The sequence below is a fragment of the Ictalurus furcatus genome, chromosome 2 (assembly GCF_023375685.1).
Source record: "Ictalurus furcatus strain D&B chromosome 2, Billie_1.0, whole genome shotgun sequence".
NCBI lineage: Eukaryota > Metazoa > Chordata > Actinopteri > Siluriformes > Ictaluridae > Ictalurus > Ictalurus furcatus.
The window spans coordinates 864,532-884,915 of NC_071256.1; the positions used below are offsets into that span (position 1 = coordinate 864,532).

At 37.4% G+C, this 20,384-nt stretch overlaps 3 protein-coding genes across 3 annotated transcripts in view; 1 reads left to right on the plus strand and 2 right to left on the minus strand.

Annotated features, from left to right (window-relative positions):
- Window positions 1–3,376: 3,376 nt before the first annotated feature.
- LOC128618269 (trace amine-associated receptor 13c-like) lies at window positions 3,377–7,549 on the minus strand. Its single transcript, XM_053641810.1, has one exon. It carries the CDS (start codon window positions 6,657–6,659, stop codon window positions 5,676–5,678), a length of 984 nt encoding a protein of 327 aa, XP_053497785.1. The 5' UTR covers window positions 6,660–7,549; the 3' UTR covers window positions 3,377–5,675.
- Window positions 7,550–7,872: 323 nt separating this feature from the next.
- stx7l (syntaxin 7-like) lies at window positions 7,873–18,334 on the minus strand. The gene is made up of 10 exons (XM_053641820.1): window positions 18,197–18,334; window positions 16,762–16,852; window positions 16,563–16,632; window positions 16,365–16,455; window positions 15,599–15,736; window positions 15,058–15,107; window positions 14,653–14,749; window positions 13,634–13,706; window positions 10,783–10,865; window positions 7,873–9,836 (listed from the first exon to the last, which is right to left on the minus strand). The coding sequence occupies exons 2-10, from the start codon at window positions 16,832–16,834 to the stop codon at window positions 9,738–9,740; spliced, it is 774 nt and encodes a 257-aa protein (XP_053497795.1). The 5' UTR covers window positions 16,835–16,852; window positions 18,197–18,334; the 3' UTR covers window positions 7,873–9,737.
- An 821-nt stretch (window positions 18,335–19,155) lies between these two features.
- taar11 (trace amine-associated receptor 11) overlaps window positions 19,156–20,384 on the plus strand; it is a 60,765-nt gene continuing 59,536 nt past the window's right edge. The window contains exon 1 of the mRNA XM_053641765.1: window positions 19,156–19,624. The gene's annotated coding sequence lies outside the window, so the exon portion shown is untranslated. The remainder of the gene's footprint in view (window positions 19,625–20,384) is intronic.

Below are 20,384 nucleotides of genomic sequence, written 5' to 3' on the forward strand. Positions count from 1 at the left end.
AACTGGGCTCCCTTCGACCCTCACAGTCAGGGTAGGTGCTCTTGGCGGGTTGGGCGTGTGGAGGGCGCACCCTGCCAGCCAGGGATTCTAGGCCTCCTTCGGCATCCCCGGGTCTGGCTTCGTCGGCATGAGCTCATCCCTGGGTGTCGCACAGACGTGCTGGCTTCGGTGGTTCCTCCCCTCCCCGGAGTAGCGCTGGCATTTGGGCCGGCGTGGTGGGAATATTCTGGGAAGGCTGCAGGATCGCCATCCTTCCCGGCCAATTTCCAGGGTGGCCAAGGCGCGTTCCAGGGCAGTTAGGAGTTCCTTGGGCATCCCGGGCGCCTGCATCCCCATGGCCTGGCATTCTGTGTGTGGCAGAGGCCTCAGGAATCGATCCATGGCCACCTTCTCTGCCACCTCGGTGGTGGTATACAGGTCTGGTTGGAGCCATCTCTTGGTTATGCGCACAAGGGTGTCCATCTGCTTGTGTGGCTTGACCCCAGGCTGGTAGCTCTACTGGTGGAACTCTGCCACCGCCTGGTTGGGGGTTCACCCACACCATGCCAGGATCTCCTTCTTCACTTCTCTATAGTCTGCTATGAGCAGCGGGCCGAGGATACATGGCCACTCGTCGATGCCCCAGTCTTCCCGGTGGGCGATCCGTTCGAAGGCCTATAGGTAGGCCTCGATGTCATCCTCTGGGGTCAGTGAGGGGAAGCAGGTGCTGGACCTCGCGGCTGGGATCAGGGAGACGCATGGCAGCTGTGGGGGGCATTGCCTTCAGGGCCAGAAGTTCCCGGGTTGCGACCTGCAGGCTTTGGGTGAGCTGCTGCGTCACGGCCTGCTGCTGGAGATTCGTCTCCTGGAGATGCTGCAGCGTGGAATCCATTTTGTTTTTTTGTGTTTTTTTATTTATTTTATTTTTTTTGAAGTGGGTCTGTGCTCATGCCCACATCCTCCACCAGTGTAGGGAATTTAGCCATGGGCTGCGCACAGACACACAGGAGGCTGTTACAGTGTGACATTTGGAGGAATTTTTATTTAAACAGTCCGTTAGGGTGTATGGGTGCGCGTGTGTGCTTGTGTGCAGAAGTGGGATCGGGAGGTGAAGTGATCAGTCATCCGCGGAGCTGCCGGGGTCATGCTGGGGTTTTCCCGAGTGGTGGGGATCCCTTTCTGCCATCAGGCAACGCCGTGGGTGCAGCCAGGGGGCGGAGTCTTCGCTCGCGTCAGAATCATCTGCAAAAGACACAACACAGATTAGCGCACGTGCACTGAGAGCATTCTCTACTTTTGCGAGCGGAGGATCGCCCTTTTATCCGCTCCCCTCAGCTGCTGGATGGTGGAATTTTGCCATGCCGCACACCATTCACCAGCCATGTGTGTGTCAGCGGCCCTGCCTCGCAACCACGTGCTGTCCGGCTGTCCAAAACATTGGTGGTGCTGAAGCGGAACTGTCTCTTCGGCACCACAGCGGCAGTCGCGGGAGGAGCGATCTTTGTTTCTTGTCAGGCCGCCGGCCTGTCGCCACAATACACACCAACACAAACCAACTCTACAATATGACACACGAACTCTATACTAACACACACCAACTCTGCAATAGCACACAACACTACAATAACACTACACTAACACACACCAACAATGGACCCTGTGATGGCACCTCACAACTTTGGCTTCACCAAAACAAGTTCAAGATTTTTGTATGGTCCAGCCAGAGTCCAGACCTAAATCACAATCAAAGATCTGTGTGGTGACCTGAAGAGGGCTGTGTACAGGAGACGCCCAGCCGATCAGACAGAGTTAGAATGCTTTTACAAGGAAGAATGGCAAATTATTGCTAAGTGAAGACGCTCCAAACTGATCGACTCTTACCCAAAAATACTGAAAGCTGCGATAAAATCGAAAGGTGCTTCAGCTAAGTTTTAGTTTAGGGGTGAACAAACGTATACATCCACGTTATTGTACTTTTTTTCTAGGTTAATATTTCACAATAAAAGGTAGAAAAGGTTCTGACATGATTTATCTTGGTTTAATTTTCTTACATCACAAAAACCTGCCATTCTAACAGGGGTGTGTAAACTTTTTATATCCACAGTAGATTTGCGGTTTTCTATATATTTTATTTGTTCAGTTTCTACATTCTCACTTTTTACTTTATCATACTTATTTTAAGATGCTGGAACCTTTTACTATTAATGTTAAAAAAAATTACAGTTCTTATCCCATGACAAACTTCTTACTCACTTAATCACAAGTTATTTCTGTACAATGCATTTGTCATTGTAAAGACAGTTCAACAAATATTTTGCATACTTATTATTAACGTAACAAATTAATTTCATGAGAGAACATTTATTAATTCAGAGTCAGTTTGGAATATTTGCAGATTTACAATTAATTTAATGCACCTCCTAAACCACGGGTAAAACAGAGCATAAATAACAGGATTAATGGTGGAATTAAGACAAAACACGATTGAAACTTTCTGAAATGTTTCTGTCTGTAGTTCAATAACATCACCTAATAAACTGAATAAAATAAAAATAAAATAAAATACGGAAGTAAACACATCAGAAACACAGACACTAAAATGCCCAGGACTTTAGCTGCTTTTCTCTCAGATTTCATCGAGTGTGAGGTGATTTTCTGTGTTTTAGGCCGTGTGTGATTATTAAGCTCTCTGATAGCAGTGGCATGTTTCTTAGCAATCACAAACACTCGAGTATACAATGTGATTATGACAGAAAGTGGAAATATAAACATTACTACAAGGTCAATTGTGGACAAAACCTCATCCAGAACGAGAAAACTCTCCCCAGGACACATCTCAGGTCTGATTAAGTTTCCATTGAAATATATGAGTGCCAAGTCATATACCAGCACCATACACCAATTACAAAATATTACAACACACATTTTTCTCACAGAGACTTTGTTCAGGTAAATAAATGGGTTCAAGGCGCTAAACACCGATCAACAGCGATCAGAACAACATTATATATGGATAAAGCCATGAGAAACCCGGCAGTCGACCAAACATACACGCAGAAACTCGATCCTAAAATCCAGCATGACTCAATCGTCCAAATGAACACTAGCGGCATTACTAAAGCACCGATGAGGAAATCTGATCCACCCAGCCAGAGAGAGCACAAGCATGTTTGTTGGTGTATGAAGCTGCTTGAAGTGAAGAACAGAGATGATGACGAGCATATTTCCACACACTGTTAGAAGAACCACAGCAGCTGAACACACGTGCAGTAAGATATAAACTCCAGGAGATAAGGATCTGTCTGGACAGGAGAAATGCTCACAGAGATCAGACTGGTTCATGCATTTAAAAAAGTGTACACAATTTAAAGGAATAACCCGTTTATTTGATGTGCAACGGTATAAATAATTTCATATGTCAATGAGTTATGGCTCAGGCAGGTCTGGCACTTTTATAGCGTAGAAAACGGTCATGCCCCAAAGGTCTATAGACAGCTTTGTGCATGTGATGTCCTGCTCCTGAAGCGTACCTGTTGTTTATGCAAACAACAATTTTAAAACACCTCAATATCCTAAAAAAGTGAATATTCATAAAGAACTTGGTTGACGTATCAAACAGAAAATATAACAACAGGATTTTTTTGGAGTACATGATTATGTTATAAAACTAAAAGTTGTAAAGGCCAACTAGGCATGTTTTAGACCATTTACAATTTGATGCTAGGGGATCAAATTGAATATCTCTGAATACTTTTCTGTCCATTCATCTGTTCATCAACTCACTAATCAGACCAGAGAAGATGAATTAGGCGAAACACCAAGGTAGATCTGTGGATACCCTTCCCTACCTGATCTGCTGTCTCTAGCCGAGTAGCCAGCCTCTGGTTAGATAAGATGTCTTCAGTTAAATAAATTGCATAAATGTGACTTAAAATATAAGAAATCCAGTCACTGAAATATGGCCACATGTTTATCGGGTCTGCTGCAGTATTTTTTCAAGTACTGGTCTGCTGAATACTTTGCTGAGTATGTATCTGGTCTGCGGTTCACCAGTTGACGACCAAGAGGGCAAGCCCATGTGAGCACACCAAGGTCGGCCATGGTGGCCAGGCTCCCGTGTTCCAGACTTTTTGTCCAAAAAGATTCATTGATTGATTATACAACGTGTATTACCTGGGGACTTTGAGAATGAATCATTTAAACATAATTAAGCTCCGTGGCAGCACCTGAGGTGTCATTTTATCCAAAAATAGAGCTCCAAAGTTGGCTAAAATGCCCAATTCTGTGGCCTCTTTCTCTGACACCATAGATCGCAGAGGCAGCAGAAATGGTATCATTTGAAAGCTACTAAAGAGCTCCTTTTATCAGTTTATGAGTTTATGAGTGTCAGTCATTGCGATCTCCAGAGCTATCAGGGACTTCAGTGCAGAGGATTCCAGTTCGTTCTCTCTATAGTTTAATTCTATGATTGTTCAAACACAAGGCTGCTCATACCACAGCACCTTGGGTCAAAGGTCAATTGATTGATCAATTTTGTGATTGTATCATCAGCCATACGTTTTCATCCCATAAACAGTCTCACCCTACTGTCGGCTGAATACTGTACATTTGTACTCGAGCTGCTGCTGTAATGATAAAGGCTGTTTTGTGCTCATCCCAGGACTCACAATCACACACGACCTGCTCAAACTGTCTTTACTCTTCTACACCTGTAAAACATAATGATTTAGAATCCCACAGTCCGGTGTCACACAGAGTCTGCTTCCTCTCACAGTGTCTTCCTCATGTTGTCTCAGGGACTTTTTCCTCACCACTGGCACCTCTGGAATGTTCACTAGGTTATTTATTGTTAACAAAATCTATATCTGGATCCATGTAAAGTGGCTTTGTGACAGTGTGTTGTTAAAAGTGCTATAATAATAAAAACTGGCTAGAATGAACAAAATAGGTATAAAAGTATCGAACATTATAAAACTTAATCATGAACCCAAATTCTAGCATTTCCAAACCTTGGCCAACTCTAACGTGGAATGTATACGTGCAATAAATAACAAAAAGTGGTTTCCATTATTAAGGCATTGGATCAACAATGAACGATGATAACATTACAAAATAATTGATTAGACTGCTTTTCTTTAATTAATGCAATTTGTAGAAATTCAAAATGCAGAAAGACTGATTGATTATAATAATTATTAAGGTAATTATTTACATTAAGGTTCCCTTAATTGGTCAAATTTATACACATTTTTATATTTAACATCTTTAATGAACCATTAATGATCCATCAGTAACATTAACAAAATAACTACCAATTGTATTAATTAAATAAACCAATTAAATACACCATTTTTATCCCATTAATGAGTAAAATTAACAATCAGGGCTTAATTATAATTTATTATAATTTAGAAGTGAGGTTGTGTACACACGGAGCAGAGAGCTCAAGAAGGTACCAACATTCAGTCTTTTTTTGCTACAATTTTTTGAACGTTTTCTTAAGAATCTATTACCGTTATTTATAGTTTATTAATACTGAAGTAAATAACAGTGGTTTAGGGGAACCTTAATATTAAGCATTACCACAATTATTGGCAAGAAATAAAGCATTTGTTTTCCCATTTGCATTAGTAGAATGATGCCATAACCAGGTTACGTAAACCAGGCTGGGTTTTGTTCTTCATTCAGCTGTTTATTCAGAGCACATTTACAAAAGAACAATCCATGTGCAGTATTTTGCAAGTTAAAATCATTTTTGTGCACTTCTGGAACCAGGAATAAAACAGGGCATAGATTACAGGATTAATGGATGAATTCAGATAAAAAACAATTAAAATATTATTGATCATGAAGTGCGATGGTGCTGTGCTCATTAAAGCGAAGACGTAATACGGCACCAAACATGCCAGAAACACAAAAACCAGAATTCCCAGAACTTTAGCAGCTTTTCGTTCAGATTTCGTTGCATCCGAGACATTTTTGGAGATGTTTTTCATGTTTTGATGAAGTTCTCGTATAGCGTTTGCATGCCTCTTCGCAATTACAAAGACCTGGAAGTACAAAACGAGCATTAAAGCACAAGGAACGACAACGACGAACATGAGATCGATTAACGAGCCGACTTCATCAAAAGCATTGACCAGACATTCGCCGGGACACAGCGATAAATCTGTGAAATTTCTGTTCACGTAAAAAAACACAAAGTTGTACAGAAATGAAAACACCCACGACAAACAGATCAGAGTGTGAACAATTGCAGATGTGACATCCTTCAGGTACAGAAACGGATTGCTTAAAGCCACGTAACGATCGAGAGCGATCAGAACCACGTTTCCTACAGACACACTCGTGAGCTGAAAACTCATAAAATTAAATAGGATGCAAAAAATGTGTCCAAACATCCAACATGACTCGATCAGCCACGTGAAGTGGAACGGCATCACGAAAAGTCCGACCAAAAAATCCGACGTGGCCAGAGAGAGCACGAGCATGTTTGTTGGTGTGTGAAGCTGCCTGAAGTAACACACAGAGATGATGACGAGAAGATTTCCACACACTGTTAGAAGAACCACAGCAGCTGAACACATGTACAGTAAGATATAAACTGCAGGAGATAAGGATCTCTCTGGACAGGAGAAATGCTCACATCGACTGGACTGATTCAATTCCGTCAGATTCATTGATCTAAATCACAGGCGTAAACAAGCCAAAAAAAAAAAATCTCCCCACCAAATAGTGTGACACTTTCATTAGCATCTGTATACACCTGATGTCTTGCATTTATACGCTCTGTGCGTGTAATGTTGACATTACCTGGGGATTCATTTAGAGGTGTGAGGAAACTTACGTCATTGTTTTTCCTCCAGAATCTCTATCTGGAGATAAGTAGCTATCGATGTTATTTTCTATAAAATATTTAATAATGACATATAATAAAATAATAATAATGAGCGAGCACTAGATCCTCCATCACTTGAGGCGTTTGTTTACGGCTTACAGCTCTATGCAGAGAGACAGAGAGACAGGCAGACAGACCCGTCCACCATTTATATGCCACCATTTCTTTTATCATAATTGAATGATTCATTTTATTAGACTTAAATTAAGAGTTTGTGTCAGCTCGCTTTCTTTTTTTTATTTTCTTTAATTAATGCCTATAAAATAAAGTGACTGGTTTTCACTAAATGTTCCCGATGGTACTCTTAGTCCGTGACCTAGTGAACTAGCATGACGACGTGTTTTTGATCGAGACTCCAGAGCTCTTCTATACATGGCTCTGGATAAGGGCGTCGGCTAAAAGCTGTAAACGTAATAAAAATAAGCAGTTTAAATTCCACAGTATGTTCCAGATATAAAAGTGCATTAATCCATGCAGAGTATATGATTTGAAGTCGATCAGGTCGAGGTTTACATTAGTTAGTCTTCTTATGCATAACATCACACACACTCAGGAGCACAAGTAGGACAGAAACGATTGTCCGAATTTATGGTATTTGAATGTACTCATTTACTCATAAATCCGTTCATATCAAGCTTGATCAATGAGGCCCGTCACTCGTATCTCTGTATTTCACAAATCACATGCAAGACTTCGCTTTAAACCAATTTATTGTACAAATCATGTAAAGCAATGAATTGTTTTTAATAAAACTGCAAATATGCAAAAACTTATTATTTATTCATGTTAATTTTTGAGAAATTGCAACTACATATATATGATGTTAAAATAATTAGAAATAATGTTTAAGGCTGTGTTTTAAATTGAATATACTAAACAAGTAACATGAATGAAATGTCTTCATAAAACTATTACAGTAAGTCAAATGTTTACAATATGTGCAAATGATTAAGTTGCAGAAATCAATTTCAAATTACATCCAACATTTCTCTCTCTCTCTCTTTTTTTTGTTAAACGATTATTTTTACAATAAGCATCATTAAATGGATCTCTTATGATTTAACAGACATTTTTGGCATTAGAATATTAACCTCAATAAGAAATTATTGACTTTTTGGCTAGTATATATTTATTCAATGTCTGACAAATAATTTCGAATGTCTTTGAACTAAATAAATAATGGATATTGCGTGAAATTATGTTTAAAATGGCACATGTTGTTTGCCTCTTAAAAAGCTGCATATTTACATTTTCCTAAATGGAATGCATATGAGTGTGAATTTCCTTCTAAATCAGAAGGAAAAAAAAAGTTCAGATAAACAGACAGAATTTGTCACAAAGCTAAATTATACCCATTTAATTGTATAGTAAAGTATCAAAAGGCTGAAGGGCCTACCTAAATAAAATACATGGCAGAAGGGTGATTTAAAAAAGAAAAATTATTTTTAAAAATGGTGGAAGTCATGTATGTGTGTAGGTAATTTTATGTATTTATTTATACTACTACTTATAATTAGCATTAGCCATAGTGTTGCAAGGGGTTATTTAATACAGATAAACTGTTATTAATTATTAAATAACATAACGGTCATTAATTATGATTATATTTCACATTCCAGACAAGGCACAGACTAGCACTTTCCTACTGAATGAAACGCAAAAACCTGCAGCATAAACACAAGCACAGAGAAAGTTTTACAACGTTGTATCGGTCATATGGACCTACTCGTATAGAAGTGTTCTTTTCTAATTCAGTCTCTAAAACTCTGTTCCAGACCAAATTCTTTTCGGCTCAAAACTTCATATCTTAATATGTATCTGCTTAAATTTCAACAAAGAACATTTGGAAATATATATTTTTTTTAAAATCAACATTGCTTCAACTGATATCAAAGTTCCAATTTCTTTTTTATATAAAAGGTGCCCATTGTTTTAACTTTAATTAGCAATTAAAAGTTAATGCTAGAATCCATCACCTCACAACAGCAGCACTAGATTTCTTTAGTGAGATTAGCATGAAGCACAAGGTAAGTTTCAATTAAAGCAAGATGGTAGAATCAATTTTAATTCAGCAATTAGCATGAACCAACCTAAGTTTCTGGCATTTAAATTAGGTATCCTAGCCCGAATCTCCTTGCGAATGCTAGTCATTAGAAGTGCCGTTTAATAATATTTATAATTCTTATAATTATAAGAAGGTAAACTAATCACTTGGATAGTGTTAATTGTAAATAGCATCTCATGATATTATGACAAGAAATGTGTGAAGTTAATATTCAAGCAGAAAAGCTAGCACAATATGTTTTATGTGGAAAAATGCTAGCGCTCGTTTTTTTTATTTTTTAGTAACACCACCACAAAGTAAATCCTTTAAGTTATTAAAATTAACTGTACTTGCATTTGTCTGTTAAAATGTGCTAAAGTTTAAGCTAGTATCCACCAAGTAGCATGACACAGTGTGACTAGCGCTACCTGCTAGCTTTCATTCAGTGTTCGTTCATTATGATTACCATGTAGCAGAGCATCAGATGGAATTTTTTTTTTTTTTTTTTAAATACTTGGCATTCCAGAAGGATAGGAATGAGATTTACTTATGATTATTATTTATGCTGAATAGATCAAAATTGTCAAGATCTGGAGGTTCAAACATCAAATAATGACTAATCATTGTTTAGAAAATGTTTTTGTTTCTATATAGTGCGTGATGTCACCATGACATCATAAACTAGTTTTTCATGCTTATAAAGATGATTTTTACTCACACCAACCTTTTACATCACAGGAATAACAGCAAAAAAAAAAATTACCAGGAAAGAAATTTTGTTTGGTTTTTCAGGTGTTCACCACAATTCAGGTGAATTTAGTTGTTTTTATACGTGCCCCAGATGATGAGAGAAATGATCACAACCAACAAAGCCAGAACTCCAATCAGGATGCACATCTTCTTACGAGACTTTTGCTGTGGAAAAACATAAGTAATGATTAATACACCGAAGTAAACGTATTGCTTCGGTAACCAAATTTAAGACTTGTATTATGCTGTATCATGCTAATTGGTGGATCCTACCTTCAATCGTAATTTATCTTAATTAGTTATGTTAGTATTACCCAGGGATGGAAAAAGAACTGAGAAATTATGCTCAAGTGAAAGTATACATAAAAGTTGCTTTTAAATAAAAGTAATGAGTTAAGTTAATGTCATGTTTTAATGAGAAAAGCAGATTTTATTACTATCTAAAATGGTTAGAAGATTATTTTCATTGTTGCCGCTTTGCCTGAAAACATCATTCAATCCCTCAAAGTTTTCTGCTCGTAAGTATGAATAATGCTGCGTGGTTTTCTACCGAATTAATCAGAAGTAAAATATACTGTAAATAACCAATTTTTGCCAGTAGCTAGAATAGTCAATTTAGGTTTGCTACAGGAAAAGAAATGCTAGTTTAATCTGGCATTAGCAAGGAAAACAGGCTAACCTGAATTGATATATTTCTGTAAAGCTGCTTTGTGAATGTCCATTGTTAAAAGCGCGAGACAAATAAATTTGAATTAAATTGAATTAACTTTGTTAAATACAGCCGGACAATTTAAGCAAATTAGTGAAACATACCAAAATAATACTTACATAAGTATAGTAAGAAAGTACATTGTTAACAAAGCACTCAAGTATTTTCCACCCCTGGCATTGCCATATTTGAATTATATGTCTGTCTACAACACAAGGCCCTCCACATTGAAATTAGCTTGTAGCTAATTCATCTTCTCATTTGAGATGAATGTTTTTGTTGTACAGTGCCCCTGATGAATAAACATAAAATGACTTACTAAATATGTTTTAGGATTTGTATTTGTGAAGGATGCAGCCTTGATTGAGAGATTATGAAGTCTTACTACCAGTGGTGAGTTACCTGGTAATTCGCGGCACTGGAGAGTTGCTGCGTTGCAGACTGAACGTTCACCTCAGCACTTTCTACATTGGCCTCTATGCTGTCTGCGAAGAAATAACACAGTGGCATAAGTATTGACACCCCCTCTTGAACTTTTCCCATATTTTGTAGCGTTATGAACTGAAATTGGGATTACATCTCATGAACCTACACACAATTACCCATAACATTGAATTGGTGGGACTAGAAAAATTATTTACAAATTACAACCATGAAGGTAATCCACTCACTAATTTTTGGTGGACGGCCTCATCTAGGAGTTACAGATAATGCATTTAATGTCACTATGTTCATAGTTTACTTTTTGCTTTTTTTAAAGTAATTGATACTCTTCTAGAACCTGGACTTGTTTTGATCGCTCCTTGGTCTCCACGCCTCTTTGTTTAGGCATGTTCTCTAGCATGTTCTGGGTTCTTACAGGACCAGGTGTAATTACATTACAGTAGCATTTAGCAGATGCCCTTATCCAGAATGACTTACAATTATCTCATTTACACAAGTGAGCAGTTCAGGGTTAAGGGCCTTGCTCAAGGGCCCAGCAGTGTCAGGACCTTCCGATCAGAAGTCCAACGTCTTAACCACTGTGCTACCACTTTTATATTCAGAACACAACACTAATTGCACACGTCATCTCCTTCCAAATAATTATGTACCTTCTTATAGTGACTAATTTAGGCATTTCAGATCGGGGAAAACATTGCCTGGACTTTTTCCCTTCATCGGTCCGATTTCTACGATAATTGCATGAAAGAACAGTTGTACAGCTATTCCTATTAAAGAGGACAGACGGTATATGTACAACCCGTTTGTTCAGAACGCAACCTTTCATTTAACTGCAGATAAATGAACACATTTATGATGACTTGTTAATGCGTCTTTTGGTCACTAAACTGATTTGTGGAACATCACCTAAAACGAGCTCGACACCCCTGATTTAAATGATGTATATATGAAGATATGTGCAGAAACTTTATGAAAATTGATTCACCTCGAACACACTTCATAAGAGTTTCACTAGGTCTCCAGCTCGCACATCCCAGTGATCAAAAGAGAACTTATTTACTTATAGAACTTTACTGCTCTCTTGTGGCACATTTATATATTTCCAGCTTAGCACACATTTCATTTACGATGATATTTTTCATTGCAATATGTCAAAGGTCAGGATGTTGGACAAACAGCACAGTAACTGCAGAAGTGTCCCCAACCCCCCCATCCCCCCCCCCAACCCCTCTAACCCCTCTAACCCCCTCCAACCCCTCCCACACAAACTCAATCTCTCTCGTTCTCTCGCTCTCTCTGTCAAAGATTAGATGAAACTGAAAGTGTCTCTTGCGTTTACATCAGGTGTTCTCAGAGGACTTCATTAAATAAAAAATAATAACAATAATAAAAAGAATAATAATAGAGAGTGTGTTTTGATATTTTAACACCTTTAATTGTTGTTGTGTGTCAGCTCAGTCCTAAACACACACACAGTAGGGATTTCATCTTTCATTAGTGAAACTCCTCTGTGCTTTAAGTGTGATGTTTCTACCTGACGAGTGTTAATAGGTGTTTGTGTGTGTGTGTATGTGTGCTGTAATACACCTGTACTGTTGCTTGTAATGCCTCCTGTATTGCATCTAAGGCCTTAGATTGGCACAGTTTTAACTGAACTTACATTATAATGACCAGAGGCTGCACAACATGAAAGAAAGAGTATTTCATGATTTTTTTTGGTGAATCCAATGCATTAACCCCTTCCCCCACACCACCTTATACCAGGAACACAATTCTGGCTTGTTTGAGAGCTCATTTGCATATTGATGGCTCCTGCATTTAAAATATAGCCGTATTGAGAAATTATATACATCATGCTGTTACACATAACTTTCAGCTCATGAAAAACTTAAAAGCTACTCCACTGCATTTCATTAAACATAAATAAGATGAAAAGCAAACACCTGCTTATCGTTGGACTTTGACACTATAATCACACTTGTATTCGTGTGTATGCGTGTCCATGAGTATTGTGTGAGCTTCTGGGCCTCACACAATACTACGATATACACTGGAGCTACATTTGATCAGATTAACCCACCGTGCAAGGCACTCTGAAATCTGAAGCCATTTTTTTTTTTTTTTAAATTTGGGATTTACACATTAGGACCTCCTCAGACCTCAGCGTCAGTTATCAGCCATATGGTAAAATGGCATCACGCCTCAGACTAAAAGGCTTCAGGACTCAAGAAAAACTGTCAGGTCTCGTACAGTTAGGCCTCGGGCAAAACGGCGCCAGACTGAACGGCTTCCGGTGTAAGGTTTGCATTGCGAGTGGAGGCGATTTACAGCCTGTCCATTAGTATGTGCATGAAAGGGTTTTAAAAAAAAAAAAAAAAAAAAAAAAAAAAAAAAAAAAAAAAAAGTGTCAAATGTTTAAACCTCATGTTTTGGAGAGAGTTTGTTGATGTAGACGATTTGCAGGCTACAGCAGTAAGTCAAATTCACTCATACCCAATACACCGCAGCTTTTCTTCCAAGCACTGTACTTGATTAAATTCTTATTATCTGCTCAGTGGTGTGGCTATGGGGGTGCCAAAACTTTGCAAACGGACCCAATTAAAAAAGGGTTACTAAGCTGAAGTGTACGGACAGTGCATCTGTGCCTGATATACTCGCTCTATAACCAAACAGAATAAGATTTGTGATATATTGGCAAATTTTAAATAAATGCTACAGGTGTATTAATATAAAATCTATTATTAATAACATGAACACAACAGGAGGCTTCTTCAAGCTTGTACTCGGTGTCTATGCTAGAAGTTCTTACCGATCATATCTCCCTGTTCGTGCACCATGACGGCCAGATCTTTGAAGATTTCATTGATGTCCGTGATGTCGGACTGAAAACAACGTCGTATAGGCAAGTCATTAATCAAAACACACACAAACCATCACTAAATATCAGACACAAGTGACTCGTTTTTACACGATTCATAATCCAGTTTCATTTAAATCAAACTATTTCACAGCATCGAGATGTAGACTGTGTGAATCAGGTGTGAATCACAGTACATTTTTATGAGTGTAGAACACCAGAATTTGGTGAAAGCCATTAATTCTATGATATTTGGGGGAAAAAAAAAAAATCAGTACACAAAAAAAGGAAAAATTTTAGAATAAATGAATACAGGTGCTCTGAACGAGGCCTCCTACAAAATTCAACAGATACACACACCGTGCTAAATTAGCTACTTAAGACTAGCAAATGTTAGGTAGCTACGGTTACAGGGCCTGTATACCCAAGAGAGTCATTCAAGACCATTCTGGGTGTGTGTAGGAACGGACACTGTTGCTGCTAGTGGGCGTGGCCTGTCTGGATTTTTAAAGTTCTTCCTATGACTTTCTAGTAGCCAAAATGTACTGGAATGTGTACATGCCAACACTCTCATGTGTACATGCCAAGAAAATGAACGTGAACTATGAGTGTATGAACAGTATTTACTGCAAACACTACATTATGTTCACTTGCGTCTCCAACACGTAATTGAAGCTTATAACTACACAGCGCTCTCCACAAATATTGGCACCCTCGGTAAATATGAGCAAAGGCGGCTGTGGAAAATTCTCTTTATTGTTTAAGCTTTTGATCTTTTGTTAAAATAAATTCACAAAAATACTCTGCACTCATGGATATCAAACAATTACAAACACAATACAGGTTTATCCAAAAAAAAACAAAAAACCCTAAATCTAAATTATATCGGCTTAGTTTCTGGTCACATTACTGCTTTAGTATAATAATAAAAATGCATTAAGTAAAAAATATAAATGATTATTTTATCGTACCTCCAGCTGTCTGATGGACGTTTCTCGCTCCTGAATGAGATGCAGATCCTCCTCAGTGATGCCGTCATCATAGCTTTGTGTCTGAGCCTGGGTCTCACTACATTATCACATTATTATCATTATTATTAATAATAATTTATTAACATATGTAAATGTGTGAATTGAAATGGATAAAAAAAAAAAATTTGTGCTTTGATTTTAAATGTGTAATATATTTTATAGTAAATGAATACAATTTCTCATGCAGTACGACAATATTGTAAAGTTTGATTCATCATTTTTAATTACTTTGAAATTATGTATATGTTTTGCTTTAATAACTCTGGAAACAAACAGAAAAAGCTTTTTTGTTTGTTTGTTTTTAGGGGGGGGATGTTTTTTTGCGCTATATCCTGAGTCTCTGACCTCTCAAAAGGTGAAGCATTTCCTCCAAACGGATCATCAGCAAAACCACTCTGCGAAGAAAAGTAGGTCACATGATCATTACTACTTTGCAAGCAAAATGTGATGTGTACTATACTAAGTGAATATTGAAACCAGCAGTTTTACCAAATATAATAAATTCACAATATGTTAATTGTAATGAACCTAACATAGCAGATATTGAATACTGATGTAAGCAGAAGGAAGCTGACGGTGCATAGTACAGAAACTTTATACATTATTGCATGTTTGGGGTTATCGGAACGTAATAGTCACGTGACCACAGTAATACCACAGGAAATTTCTATGATGTTAACTATTCGAGGTTCTGCGCTTGCTAGAATAATGAAAACTCGCATAGCTAAATAACTAGCTAGTGGTAAAACCGTTTCAGTAGCATTTTGCAACCTACAGAACCATCAATACTGAGGCTAAAACACTGGCTCGATATCAGATCAGACTTCATGTTGTGAATTTTGGGATGCTGAGGAAACCGAGAACCAGTTCTATAGACTCATCTTACCGAAACTCTTGAACTCGCACGAACTCTGGCCACAAACTCTTTCTCTTTCTGAGCAGCTTGCCTCTGGGTTTTCTGTAAAAGCGCCAACGCGTTGGAGAAATCGTTGACGAGCCGCTCTCGCTGAATCTTCCTCTGTCGCTATTTTTTAGTAAAAATAAATAATGAGAAAAATAACAGGTCATTATATAACTGGTGCAGTGCTAATCCGAGCCCAAAATACCATATAATCAGATAAATCTCATGCAGAATTTTATTAAAAGTGTTAAACCTAACAATAGAGGACCATGAAGTGCTGAAAAATGAGCTAACAACATTTAAGTCACTGACAACCGATCATATTTATTTGCATATAAAGAAAAATATAATTACTTTTTTAAATTAAATACAATTCAAGAATTTATATAAGTGCCAATTAGACGTGAATTTGAGGTGAAGGACCAAATTTTTTTAAAAATAGCAAAGTTAAGATAAATAAAAACTTTTTTTTTTATTTAAAAAAAAAGCAAAAAGTAAAAATATTTATTTACTATGCATTTTTTAATTTGGATTTTTCCTTCATTTTTTGTCTTTTACACAAATAGAAATAAAATCTTTTACAAAGAGTAAAGTTACAAACAATTTTTAAATGTATATATGTGATTATTATATATATATATATATATATATATATATATATATCTGTTTGTTTGTTTTATTAAGAAATAAAACCAAAAATAAAATTATAGGATGTACTGAAGTAAGCAAAAATAAAAACCATTTAGTTTACCTGATCATGACTGACTGGTAATGAGCTGAACTCCTTCAGGCATTTATCCGTTTCTTTAGCCAGCTGGTTAGCATACTGCTGTTTCTGCTGCCTGTGTGTGCATGTGTGTGAATAAGAACAGACAGATTAACATATAATGTATAATATTGCGTGTTTGTGTGTGTTTTATGCATGCGGAGTGTGTATATAGTCACTCACAGTCGCTGTCGGAGATCCGGCGTGTCTCTATCTGTTCCGAGTTGGTTCACCGTCCTCTGGATTTCGGATGCTGGTGGAAATAAATCAGTAAGCGTACATGCATAAAAGCCACATTTAATTTAGATGTTCGTGTACGCTACCTAGAATTAATTAAGTAGCAAGCTAGCTCTTTGCTACGATCATAAACCATGAGACTTACTCTGCTGTGTTATGGTCTGGATGTTTGAGCCAATCGTCTGAGCGAGTAAATTTGGGTCCCTTGATCCGGACATGGTGAAGACCGTCTACACCTTTAAACAGAGATGTTAAAATCAGACCGAGCAGCCGCATTAACGATAATCTAATCTGAAAAAGCATAAGGAAGGTTTGTTAGCGTTAACTGGCTAAATTATTAACTAGGTTAACCTGTTTTCTTTACTAATGCCAGGTTAGACTAGTATCAATTCCAGTAGCTAATATCATTTGGCTAGGCAGCAAGTCAAATTCTAGCTAAAGGTAAATATTTGTTATTTAACTTCAAATCTTTAACGTCGATTTACATTGACGCACATGTGCAACAAACTTAGCACGTAGGACCTAGGAGTTTTAGATAAGTAATAAAACTTTTTTTTTTAAAGACATAAATACAATTGTTGTTTATTCTAATACCCGAGTGGATTTTTTAACTCTCATTTGAGTATTTTATTTATTTATTTATTTATTTATTTTAAAACAGAGTGACCCAAAATTCCCCATATGTAGGAGAAATTAAATCCTTTTAGCTAAAAGTCTTCCAAAATTTTTCATAATGAGTTACTTACGAACACATTCAAAAAAACGTGCTGGCGTACGTTTGTAGTTGGATTTGTCCGCTTTTAATGATGATTTTGACACATTATCTGTGCTTTTACTTAAGTATAATTTCACAGTACTTTTTCCCCCACAACTGATGATGGAGCATGAAGATATGACAGACTCACTCTGATCCACCAATCAGGAACAAGTATTATAAGAACCACAATAACGATTCTGTACTACTAGTAGTACTGCTACAATAATAATAATAATAATAATAATAATAATAATAATAATAATAATAATAATGAAAGGCTTGTCTCTAGCAATGTCACAATCACAGTGTGATATTATTTCCAAACCAGAGGTCAAGGTGGAGCAGCAATGACGAAATATTAATACTTCTTCCCCTTAATAAATAAATAAACAAATAAAGTCTGGATATTAACTAAAGGTGTGGTGTATTCTCTCTCTCTCTCTCTCTCTCTCTCTCTCTCTCTCTCTCCTGACTATTAAAGCCAATAAAATGACAAACTACAATGTCGCTATTAAGATATGCGGAAACACACACACACACACACACACACACACACACACACACACACACACACATCCTCATATTAATGTGTCATCCATATTATAGGGTATAATCTTTATTCGCCTGAAAAATCAAAGCTCGAGTAATATTTAGATTTATTAATAAATGTTATGAAGGCGTCCACGAGCCGAATGTCTGAAGTGTCAGCACTTTTGGTATTGACATTCCGTCTTTGTCTTTGTTTTTTAACACTTATCCATAATAAACACCTGTAATCGCGATGGAATAACGCGCTGAAACAAATGTCTTTTGTGTAATTTACCTTGTCTTTTGTTGTTGTTGTGTTTTTTTTTCTCTCTCTCCACTCCCGAACAGATTTCCTGACATCTAAAGTCGCGGCCCTTTCTCGTCACATGATGTTCCAGGCTGAACGCTGATTGGTGGGTTTGCTCCAAGCCAAAGAGCTTTTTAAAACACATAGAACGCCCAGTCGCTTAACACTTCCGGGTTGTGAACCGCGTCAGATGATGCGCGTCAGATCTGGGTGGCTAGATTCAGTGGTTTTTTTTCCCTTCCACACTTGGGCCATATTTGGTACAAGGCACAATGTTAAGTTAATTTTCCGCTTACAACATGTGAAACCCACCGAAAACTCCCCCCTCAACTTGCAATTTCGACTCGTCCTCCACCAGTTCCTTCCCAGTTTACACAGTGACGTCATATCAACATGGCCACTCACACTGTATAGAGTGTAATGATCCACTTCTCTACTCTTAAACGAGTTTAGAGCAGTATTGGCTTTAGATCAGTTAATATCCTGCTGAGCAAAAACCCTATAGGAATCCCCATATAAAGTGTAATGGTTTTAATGGTTATAATGGGAATTGTATTGATTTTAATGGAAACTGTAATGGTCCCTGTGGGTCTCTACTGGTAATTTGTTGCCTTCTACTGGTGGCATGATAACATTATGTCTAGTGGATACCATTAAGGACCAATAATGGTAACTGATAATGTGAAGGATAGTGGGGTTGTAACATTTCAGCCACGTTCCACATTCCAGCACTCACCACTGTCCCAAGTTGCAGGAAATGCTACTCGTAACTGAGGGTTGGCACAGATATTTCCATCTCACCTACATCTCCAGAATGAAACCTTCATGAAATGTTAGATTGCAATAACTGGTTTCTTCAGGATGTTGGACTTTATAAAAGCTACACATTTATAAAGATCAAATAAAAGAAATGTCATCCAGAAGATCTCTGAGAGGCCCTGCTAAGCCTGGAAGTCGGTAGCTAAATAAACTGCAATGGAAGATTGAAATAGCAATTATGACCACTGTTTGCTAAAATGCCTAGCTATTATTCTATTAAATCTACCTTTTACATCTATTATTGTCTATTCTTATAAAACTTTATTCTATTCTATTTCTATTACTTATTTCTTCCTTCTTCGTGTACCTTAATTTGTAATTTGATATGCCAGTGATCATGTTGAAGAAATGCATGCGCCAATTAGTGTATGACGTCATCTAGCATACTTCTTGCGACTCATAAGATCCTGCAGTTCCTCGGCCAAACACTAGATGGCGCGTCACGACCAAGACGAGCAAATGAGTGAGCGTCAGTTAAACAAACAAACAAACAAACACACAAATAAATAAATAAATAGCGTTTTCTTTTGTGTGGCTGTGACGTGTAGTTGGAGAGCCGCGCTGCTCAAAGTCAGTTATCTGTCTGCACTCGACGAGGTAAGGTGTTCTCAGATCCCTTATCCAGTTAGCAAGCTTTGGCAACGGGCTAACGTTAGTAGTGAAGGCTATGAACGTCCACAACAAATAGGATTTTGTCTCTTATCATATTTAATTTGAGTTAGCTGTCAAGATTTGGGAATACGAGCAAAAAAAAAAATCTCTCAGAAATCCTGCCAAGTTAGCTTAGCTAGAGTTAGCATTAAATATTATGTATATTTATAAGCAGGAAATCTCAGAAATCCTGCCAGAAATCCTGTCAAGTTAGCTTAGCTAGAGTTAGTATTAAATATTATGTATATTTATAAGTAGGAAATCTTCTCAGAAATCCTGCCAAGTTAGCTTAGCTAGAGTTAGCATTAAATATTATGTATATTTATAAGCAGGAAATCTCAGAAATCCTGCCAGAAATCCTGTCAAGTTAGCTTAGCTAGAGTTAGTATTAAATATTATGTATATTTATAAGTAGGAAATCTTCTCAGAAATCCTGTCAGGTTAGCTTAGCTAGAGTTAGCAGTGTATATTATGTATATGTATAAATAGGAAATCCTGTCAGAAATCCTGTCAGGTTAGCTTAGTTAGAGTTAGCATTGTATATTATGTATATGTATAAATAGGAAATCCTGTCAGAAATCCTGTCAGGTTAGCTTAGCTAGAGTTAGCAGTGTATATTATGTATATGTATAAATAGGAAATCCTGTCAGAAATCCTGTCAGGTTAGCTTAGCTAGAGTTAGCAGTGTATATTATGTATATGTATA